Genomic DNA, 10,416 nt, shown 5'->3' with positions numbered 1-10,416 from the left:
CTTAAAAATAAATACTATGTATAGACGTATATATAGAAAAGGGAATTACCCTAAATTTACGGTGATATGACACATTAATCTTATGTAGTCGCTAGTTAAGGCTTCCTACTTCATTCTTAAATAACACATGTTCTTATATTGTAAATCAAAGCTGTGATCTTTCTTTTTCATTTTATAGAAGAATCATTTTAAAAACAAACGTAAGAGGTAATTCACCAGAGAAATGCAAGTTTCAACAATTTCAGAAAAAACTCGAAACAACCAACTAGCAAGTCTCAACTGTTTCTAAAAACAGAAGCCTTATAAAATTCAGATATATATATATTATATATATTAATCTCTTGAGGGTAAGTAATAAATATTGATATGATAATTCATATATTTGTATTGCATTTAAGATTATTATTTGTCTTTAATTAATATTTATCATTAGTATATCAAATAAGGATATATATTTTATTATTTCATAATTGTATTTTAATTATATGAAAAGATGATAGGCAGGTAATAGCAACCTACTAACGTTGACTTGTTAAAAATCGACCAATCAAAATCAATGGCTAATGATCTTCTCATCAGACATCAGCTCAAACCCTAACACCCCCTACCCTCCAAAAACGAAAGTAAGACGTTCTATCAAATTTAAATTCTCGATGGTCCTTTTATCCTCTTTTTCACCAAATCCTGGAAGAAAAATAGAAAATAATATCTTTGTTTTCCGTCACGCTCCTCAGATCTCACCTTCGTGTCTCCTATGTCACATTGCCCTTGCTCTCCTCTAATTCTCAAATCTCTTCCTTAATTATTTTTTTCGATGTAAGCAAAATCTTCAAAATCCAATCCATTTTCGCACTTTGTTCCAATCTCTATAACCCCATTTCCAACAAATCCCTTCTCTTTTCTTCTTGTTTGATCTGTAAAATCCCATTTCCTCAAGATCCCATCCTTTTACCCCTTTGTTCAATCTTTGAAATCTCATTTCTTTGATAACCCATTTTTTTCTCACTTATGAAAATGAGTAATTCTCAAGCACCCAAATCAACAAGACCTTCAAAGGTTTCAACTTTACCTCCTCCTTCAAACCCTCTTAAACCCTCAGTTTCATCCCACTCAGTTTCATCCCACCTTGCAATGGTAGAGCTAAAGCAAAGGATTTTAACCTCACTTTCCAAGCTCTCTGATCGTGATACTTACCAAATTGCTGTTGAAGATCTAGAAAAGACCATCCAATCTCTTTCCCCCGAGAACCTTCCCATGTTACTCAATTGTCTATTTGATTCTTCAAATGATCCAAAACAAGCTGTAAAGAAAGAATCTTTGAGGCTGCTTTCAGTGCTATGTAATTGCCATGGTGAATTGGCAACTTCCCATTTGACTAAAATCATTGCCCACATTGTTAAAAGGCTGAAAGATGCTGACTCTGGGGTAAGAGATGCATGTTGCGAGTCGATAGGGGCGCTTTCAGCCCAGTATTTGAAAGGGGAGAGTGGAGGGGATACTGTGGGATTGTTTGTAAAGCCATTGTTTGAAGCAATGGGAGAGCAGGACAAAGGAGTTCAATCTGGTGCAGCAACCTGTATGGCTAAGGTGGTGGAATGTGCATCTGATCCTCCTTTGGCTGCTTTTCAGAAATTGTGTCCAAGGATCCGCAAGCTGTTGAATAATCAGAATTTTATGGCTAAGGCTTCTCTTTTGGCGGTAGTGACATGTTTGTCACAGGTTTGTGTATTGCTGTTGTTTTTAGCTTGATTCTAAGTTTCTAACCATGTACAGTGTTCAATTCATGGGGGATATTGATGATTAATATTGTTAGGTGTGTGGATGTTACTAAATGAAAATCTCTTACTTTCTTAATTGCTTACTTTGTGCTTGTTTATCTGGTTGATACTGCATCTCTTTTTCTTTTATATATATATTTGATCGTGCGAATTAGGTAGCTAGGTGAGGAATAGGCATAGAGAATTCCACAAATAAGAACAAATTGAAGTTCTGAAAAATTATGGTGACCTTGTTGCAGGTGGGAGCAATTCCACCTCAAAGCTTGGAAGCTTTGCTGCTAAGCATCCATGAATGCCTTGGGAACACTGATTGGGCGACGCGGAAGGCAGCTGCTGATGCTTTAAGTGCCTTGGCACTGCATTCAAGCAACTTGATTGCAGATAGAGCGTCTTCTACGATAACTGTACTCGAGGGTTTCCGCTTTGATAGGGTAGCTTTCTGGCCATTTCTCTTTTATGTAATGCTTTTTTAATGTATGGTTTGTTTAGTAAATTTTGATACTTTTTTTTTGGGAACTTGAAATAATTAGAATTCCTAGATTTAATTGTGTGACAAAGTGTTTAGGGCTGATGGTTGAAGGTACTTTTAGTTGGTGCATTATGATTCTGGAAGACAAAGATTGAGGTCATCTAAACGATGTTGCTTTTCAGCTTTTAACATTCAATACATCTCTCATATGGTGCAGATATGATGGATGTACATTACTCAACACTGCTTCATTGGAACTTTATTCTGTTGTAACATTTAAACATTTGTTGAACAGATGAAACCTGTGAGAGATAGCATGACCGAAGCATTGCAATTATGGAAGAAAATTGCAGGAGAAGGGGAAGAGGGAGCTGCAGATGACCAGAAAGCCTTGTCTCGTGGTAAGCATGTTAGTTATGTGCTTTAAAGTTTTACGAATAGTCTTGATTTGTCAGACTATTTCTCTTATTGGATTAAATTTGTTTCAATTAATGATGTAGATGGTGACAATTCTCAATCAGCTGAATCATCAGAAAAGAATGGCACTAAAATTCCAAGTGCGATTGATAAAAAAACACTTGCTTCAGATTCTGTTTCCGAAGGCAAAGGTGGAAGTATTATTGATAAAGCAGTTGTAATCTTAAAGAAGAAAGCACCTGCATTTACAGACAGAGAATTGAATCCTGAATTCTTTCAGAAACTTGAAACAAGGGGTTCTGATGATTTGCCGGTTGAAGTAGTTGTTCCTCGTAGATATCTTAATTCTTCAAACTTGAGTGAGGAAGAGTCCAAATCAAATGATCCAGGTGCGAAAAGGAGGTTGAGTGGTGTGGGAAACAGCCAGACAGATGATTTTCATGCATCTTCCAGCAGCAAAAACCGTAACATAGAGAGAGGATCTGCTGGTATGCGGGATAAATGGCCTGAAGAGAAGGTAAACGGAAATGACCTAAGAAAAATGACAACTGATGCTGATGACAGGATAGATGTAAATCAAAGAGGGCCATCTGGAAATCGTTCGAGTTTCTCGAAAGTGGATGGACAGTCTGAAGGGTCCTTTATTGGCAACAAAGGAAGTTGGTTGGCTATCCAGAGGCAGTTAGCTCAGCTGGAGAGACAGCAAGGGCATCTCATGAACATGTTGCAGGTATTTCTCAGCTACACATTTATACATGCTTCAAAAAAGTGCTCTTATGAATCGTAAGATTCCTTGTTATGTTGCAGGATTTTATGGGTGGTTCTCATGATAGTATGGTAACTTTGGAGAACAGAGTTAGGGGTCTTGAGAGAATCGTTGAAGACATGGCTAGGGATTTGTCAATATCATCAGGCAGGAGAGGTGGTAACTTTATGTCAGCATTTGAAGGATCTTATAATGGACCTTTAGGGAAGTATAATGGTTTTTCTGACTATGGTTCCAAGTTCAGTGGGCGAATTTCATTTGTTGAAAGATTTGCCCAACCTGATGGAATTGCCCCAGGTGTGAGGGGGAGGGGACCTTGGAGATCTGAAATGCCTGATGATGGGGATTTCCTTGCATTTGGTGCTTCCAGAAATGGACAAGTTGTATCTAGAAGAGCCCCAGCTAGCAGTCACAGGGATAGTGGATCACCCAAATCTGAACATGAGAGTGATCAGTTTGGTGGTAGGAGAGGTTGGGACAAGGGTCCTGGGCCTGCAAGGCTTGGTGAAGGGCCTTCTGCTCGAAGTGTCTGGCAAGCATCAAAGGATGAAGCTACCTTGGAAGCAATTCGCGTAGCTGGGGAGGATGGTGTAACATCTCATTCAGGTCATGTTCCTGAATTGACTGCTGAAGCTGCTAGTGATGATAACGTAGGACCGCAGCGAGATCCTGTCTGGACTTCTTGGAGCAATGCAATGCATGCCCTTCAACTAGGTGATATGGATTCTGCCTATGGCGAAGTTCTCTCTACAGGGGATGATCTCTTGCTTATAAAGCTAATGGATAGATCAGGCCCTATGGTTGACCAGCTATCAAATGAGATAGCAAATGAAGCATTGCATGCTATTGTGCAATTTCTTATGGAGCAAGATTGTTTGATATCTGTCTATCCTGGATTCAGCAGGTATGAGCTCTTCATTTTTTATGCTTTTTCTTCAAGCTGTTCTATTTAGACATTTTCTTTTGTAACTTCCCTATTAATTTCTATTTCTCCGGTAAATTTTCAGCTGGTTGAAGTGGTGTTAGAAAATGGACCTGATGCATTGGCCATTCCTATGGAGTTGAAGAAAGAGCTTCTGTTGAATTTACATGAGGCAGCTTCCACGATGGATTCACCAGAGAATTGGGAAGGTTCAGCACCTGACCAACTTCTATTACAATTGGCAGCGGCCTGGAAAATCGAGCTGCAACAGTTTGAAAAGTAAATCTGCTGGTTTTGGTTTTGGAATCCTGTGTTGTTTTTGCAAACTTCATGATATGTTACTTTAGCTCGATAAGTCTTTTTTAATGAAGTGAATGTTAAGTGAAAGAAAAAAACATCAAATGGCTACTTGTACGTTTTTGTATCTCATGTATGATAGTGGTCTCTGATATAACTGTAAATGTACTTCCATTTTACATATGCTGGAAATTGCGGAAAATCCGAACAACTAATTCATTTCTGCCTTAATCATGCTCGAGTACCGTGGAGCAGTGCAGAAGATTTCTTGAAAGGACTCTTGCTAATACAGTTATCAAACATTATATTCCATTTTAGTAACACCACTAGTGCTGCTAATGGACATAATGTGAAATTTGATCGAGGAACCTTTTCTGTTTCGGAAACAAAACACATGAACTTTCATTGAATCAAAGAGTTGCAGAGGCATCTCAATCCAATAAAATAGAGAGCCATTGGTACATTTTCAACCCAATCTCGATCGAGGAACGTGATTTGTATGAACTAAATTGAGATAAGGAAGTTTTATTTAATGTGGCCAATGGTAGAAGCTGATAATACGCTTTCCAAATACTATTTGTGCAAATTAACCATGTTTAGTCATATACATGCGCATGTACACACCAATCTTCTATGCGAAAACATATAGTCAATAGGTAAGCTATGGCAATGTTTAGAGTAGCTGTACTTTGGTTGGGTTTCTTGTGCTGCTTTCAGCTCAGAAACTATTCTTTCGATCTTGGAAACCCGAGCTTTAAGTCTGGTAGCTATCAAGTCCAATACGGCAACCACGCATGGATGAACTGTTTTTTTTTCTTATAGGCTTGTTTTCCCCAGTTCCAATATGGTGATTATCATACAAATTCTCGGAGAAGAAATGGACCAGCTTAATACATATCCAGATGATCCTCGGAGCAACACAGACCATGCCACTAGCAAAAGCTGTGATCCTTCACTTAACCCTTCAATCCTAAGCTCTCGAAGCCACCGAACATCCCAAGTTGACACATTGTCCCACGGCTCCAGGGATTGTGTCCAAAGGATGCCCTGTTGTTTGAAATTCGCTGCATTTTCACAAAAGGAAGTTGTGGGCTTTTCTTTTCTCCATCTGTAATGGTAACGACTCTTCTCATTAACTATAAATCGCTAGTTAATATTGACAAAAAAAGGGCAAGCATTCAACAACGAATAATAATAGCTCAAATAAGTACATCCTTCAGCATGTATTTATCATCAACCGATCATGCACTACTTCTAACAATCCATATCGATCATCATTGGGATGCAAATCATTAAAGCCAAACCTTATTGCTAACAAGGAAATCAGACCCTTGCTAGTGTGCAAAAACATTTAGCCTGGATTGATAGCACAATATCAAAAGATTAAACTACAAACATCTCTAATTAATGTTAACAAAGAAGAGTTCAAGGATGAACAAAATAGCAAGTCCAAGAAGAAAACTTCTGCATCCCTCAATACATGTATTTATCGTCACCCACCGCAAGAACATCAGTTGTCAGAAGCATTTAATCTAAGCAAGAAAACACAAATAATCTATAAAACATCACAATAAAATATTAGATTTAAAAAAAAGATTGTGTCCCTCAAAATTATATATTCTTCAGATTGAAGTCAGGCCTATCAACTTTTTAAAATAAAATAAAAAGATCATCATAGGGATTATAAAAGTATATAAAAGAAGGAAAACCCAGAAATATAAACCATCATGAGAATCCCTCAGGCAATTATCATCAACAAATCAGACTACTTTTAACATGATGAATAGCCAGCGCCATCGGGATGCAAAAAAAAAAGAGTTAACTTTGAATTTACAAAAGAATACAGAAGAGAAATTCCAAACAAACAAAAAAATATGAATATACGTAGGATTTGGAGAATTCGTACTTAAAAATGAAAAAAATACTGAATTTCGTGCATGATGATGAACTTCTAGTTAATTTATAGGACGAGCTGACAACTGAATTGTCTGGTTTGTCCTTCATATATGATACAATTACAATAAAGAAAACTTCAGATATTTTCTGATACGATGGGCTGGTTAGGGGTTTTGAGTCCAAGAAAAAATGGTTTGCTTTCCCAAATGGCCAACGTCTTATAGAACATTTATTTTTTGTCAGTGTTAGGTCCGGCGAAAGTCTCGGACAACACCACATAACATGGAATCAAAGAACACAATAATCTGGTTCTGAGTTTTGTTTTCTTTGCTGTCCTTTATTAAAATCTTAAATCATGGACTGGTGAGATTCATGGTAGTGTTGTCTGTGATGTTTGTGCCGATTCTTCCATTGATCCTGATCATCAGGTTTTTAGAAGGTTCCTTCTTTCAGTCCCTATTTTACTCTTGCATTATATGTTCTTTTACTTTCATTAATGTGAACTAAGGTTGTCCAGTACAAAAACAAACTCAATTATCAGAGCCAGGTTTCGATCCTAAGACCTGTGGGTTATGGGCCCACCACGCTTTCACTGCGCCACTCTGATTACCATTCCTCCATGTTTCCGGTCTTGAATAAAAATGTTAAGAATACATGAACAATAGATAAAATTGCTGGCTTTTTCTTAAATGGAAAAATAAAAGGCTGAAGAACTTGATTGCACAAATATGGTTCCGGGATAGGGTGCTTAAATGATAAAAAGTAGAACTACATGGCCTATCAGAGAAACTTTTTGGCGCACACATAGGGAACAAATTATCTTATCCAAAACGACTTGATCAACTAAACCATTTAGTTTAGGATATATACACAGACATCAAACTATTTAGTCTAGGGACACTGATTGCCGTCTTTTAAGTTTAGGGAGAAGAGAGAATTTTCCTTGATTCATAAGTCTATTCTGCCAGACATTCAGAACCGATGAGAGAGGTTATCCAAACCTGATCAGACCTCATTGGTTCATCGTCATCATTCCGATGCCAGCTCCAAAATGCATGGGTTGAATTCACTATCTTGAGCTCACCATGACCAAAGCTCGCTTCACGGAACACTGACCACTCGGGTTTCGGGTGTACATACCTGTAAATATATTTAATGAGAAATCATATCCCACTATAATTTGCTTCAAGTTTCACTACTCATTCAAGGTAAGCTCAATTTTATGCTCAACATCATTAGAACACACAAGATAAAAGCATGCTATTCGATTTGAACATCTAGAATCTAAATTTTAAGCAGTTTGATCTATGGAAATAAAATTCCACGGAAGAAGACATACTTTTGAGCTAAACCTTCTCTGTTGCCTCCATCTCCGATAGTAATATGAACAGCACCACAAGGATCTGATTTTCCCTTGTTAACACGTTTCTGTCAAGTAGAGAACGAGACATCATATATCCATCTAATAAAAGTATGATACTATGATACAAGAATAAAAAACAGAGATTAGGTAGTATTGACATACGGATCTCTCGTAAGCATGCACATGACCAGTGAGTACTAAATCAACGCCAGCGGCATAAAACAGTGGTTCCATGGCCATCATCATCCCATCCCCTTCACCTTGATGAGCATGGTTACTATTGTACCAAGGAACATGGAACAACACAACTAACCAAGGTGTCTTTTTTCGGTCCACCTTTGAAAGATCAGCCTGCAGATTTAAGGAGGCAAGAATCTTGTTGATGAAATACACAACTGGAGATTTCATCATACTCGTAATAGAGTTGCACACTATATTGATCTTCAACCATTAGAGGAAAGGAAAAAACCTACCTTTAACCAGCTATATTGATCCGAAAGCTCATCGTAATCCGTATATGAACCAAGCATGACAACATGGACCCCTGCAACTTCAAAAGAATAATAAAGATTCGAGGTTGATTTGCTTTCCTCAAAAGGCATTTTCCATCTTGCATTATAGGACGCAAATGCATCTGTGAAAAAGGGTATCTTCTCCTTTTCGTGGTTGCCTTGTGTTACCATCCATGGTCTGGCACTTGCGAGTGGCTGTACCAGCTCACCAAAGGTGTCCCAGCGATGTTGCATGCAATCAGCATACGAAAGGTCTCCGGGAAGCAGATGTACATCATATTTGCACTTTTCGATGTGGTTTAATGTTGATTTAGTCCAGCCAGTTTGACCTAAATCCCCAGCCACAGCAAAAGTAACAGGAAATTGTCCGGGAGGGGTCTTGAACTGAAATTCAGGACCCTGTCCTCCACAACGATAGAAATAAACAGTATCATGCTCCAGAGGCCCAATGACAGTGTGGTGTATCTTTCCAGACCTATAAAATAGGTATTTATAAGAGGTGGTCTCTCCTTGAGACAAAAAGTTGTATTGTCCAGGTGACATTCCATATTCAACAATTGAAGGAGCAGATTTATCATCAGTGACCCATGAGATTCTAATGTGGTTTTCTCCTGCCAATGACACATGTACCTGCAAAACATATTTGTTAAGCACAACGCATTTCAACTAAATCGCAACATGAAGGTCTCGGTGGAATCAACTGGAAGACAAGTTAAACCGTCAAAAGAAAAAAAATTGTCCATACAAAGACAACAGTATCTACTAATATTAAAAATACAGTTAAACAGTGAACACAGGTATTCATTTTCTCTTCATTGGTGAATTCCAACCTTCATTTCACACAAAAAGACGATAGTAAGTCAGTAGTTCCGATAAGCAAATCTTGCTGTACAAATAAGATTGATCACAGTTATGATGCATGTATTTATTATGATTTCGAACAAATCATTCGTTTTGCTCTTTAGGAAGGAATAAACTTTGGTTTGATCCATGAATGTGTAGTAGTAATACCTTACACCGGCATTCCTCAGTTTTAAATAATATTTCAAAAAAAAATGAGGGAAAGCTCCGAACCATAATCACAGATACCTATCATGATAGATTCCTTAAATTTACAAATTTACCATGCATGTCCAATCAAATCCAGAAACAACCAAATCCATCAGCTTAAATTTTAAGTTTCAGAGGCAGCAGAAATAGAACATCCATAAAATAAATTTGGCAGTAAAACAGACAAAACAAAACGATCAAAATTCAAGCTACTGTAAGGTAAATCCATTTCTACAAACATAAAAATAATCACAAATCCCCACTCAAACACAAACATCTATACGTAAAGATTTTTTCTTTCAAAAAAATGAACCCAGGTAAGCAAAAAATCAAGAAAGACCCAGATCAAGAAAAATAAATAAAAATATTGACTCTGACCAACAAAAACCATTAACAACATAGAAACTAAACTATTGCAGATAAAATTTAGAAAGTTACCTGCTGAGGCACAGAAGGGTGCTTTGGGTTCCATGGGAAATGCAAGGTTTTACGAGGCTGAGGTCTAACGTAATCAGTCCTAACAGGTAATAAGATTGACAGAAGAACACTTATTAGTATCGTAGAAATCATTGTTTTTGTTTTCATTTCCATTTTTCCTTTACAGAATCACTTTCCCTTCTGAAACACTGAACCGAAGAGAAAATAATTGATCTTTGTTGTTTCTTTGTCTTCACTCCATCCATCAATCAAGGGTCTATTTTTTCAAAATGACTGTTTTATCCTTGTTAAGTTGATGATTTTGTGTTAGGAAAGTGGCACCCTTGTCCTATTCGAGGAAATCGCCGTATTGGTTTTAGAATATTCTATTTTTATTTGTCTACGAGATAAGGTTCTCGTATATCTCCGTCATCCTTTTTCTATTCATGCAGTACAGCAGTAGAACAAATCCTCTGTCGTGATTACGGATTTAAATAACAATAACAATACCGTCCTAAATTATGATATC

General features: G+C 37.4%; 2 protein-coding genes and 1 non-coding gene across 3 annotated transcripts; 1 reads left to right on the top strand and 2 right to left on the bottom strand.

The window, feature by feature from the left end:
• The first annotated feature begins 628 nt into the window (after positions 1-628).
• On the top strand, positions 629-4,851 carry LOC120122180 (microtubule-associated protein TORTIFOLIA1-like). Its single transcript, XM_039141398.1, is given in 7 exon segments — positions 629-1,719; positions 2,018-2,209; positions 2,543-2,648; positions 2,748-3,394; positions 3,472-4,297; positions 4,300-4,334; positions 4,438-4,851. Coding segments are annotated over 7 exon segments (2,715 nt in total). The 5' UTR covers positions 629-1,008; the 3' UTR covers positions 4,636-4,851.
• Positions 4,852-5,859: 1,008 nt separating this feature from the next.
• On the bottom strand, positions 5,860-5,934 carry LOC120123699. Its single transcript, XR_005516211.1, has one exon. It is a non-coding gene; the product is annotated as a small nucleolar RNA R21 (small nucleolar RNA).
• A 1,346-nt stretch (positions 5,935-7,280) lies between these two features.
• Positions 7,281-10,141, bottom strand: LOC120122158 (purple acid phosphatase 18-like). The gene is made up of 5 exons (XM_039141385.1): positions 9,909-10,141; positions 8,382-9,050; positions 8,071-8,259; positions 7,885-7,973; positions 7,281-7,685 (listed from the first exon to the last, which is right to left on the bottom strand). Exons 1-5 carry the CDS (start codon positions 10,059-10,061, stop codon positions 7,502-7,504), a joined length of 1,284 nt encoding a protein of 427 aa, XP_038997316.1. The 5' UTR covers positions 10,062-10,141; the 3' UTR covers positions 7,281-7,501.
• Between the last annotated feature and the right edge of the window lie 275 nt (positions 10,142-10,416).

Source organism: Hibiscus syriacus, unplaced genomic scaffold, assembly GCF_006381635.1.
Source record: "Hibiscus syriacus cultivar Baekdansim isolate YM2019G1 unplaced genomic scaffold, ASM638163v2 tig00001120_pilon, whole genome shotgun sequence".
Taxonomy (NCBI): Eukaryota; Viridiplantae; Streptophyta; class Magnoliopsida; order Malvales; family Malvaceae; genus Hibiscus; species Hibiscus syriacus.
Note: the sequence above shows the minus strand (reverse complement) of the source record. Positions and strands in the feature narration are given on the sequence as shown.

What these genes read in the sequence shown, in the direction of transcription:
- LOC120122158 (XM_039141385.1), bottom strand. Translation starts at nt 10,061, where the DNA reads ATGGAAATGAAAACAAAAACAATGATTTCTACGATACTAATAAGTGTT. An exon ending in ATCAATATAGCTGGTTAAAG is followed by an intron (nt 8,260 to 8,381) that starts GTAGGTTTTTTC and finishes TTAAATCTGCAG; the next exon opens with GCTGATCTTTCAAAGGTGGA. An exon ending in AGAGAAGGTTTAGCTCAAAA is followed by an intron (nt 7,686 to 7,884) that starts GTATGTCTTCTT and finishes ATATATTTACAG; the next exon opens with GTATGTACACCCGAAACCCG.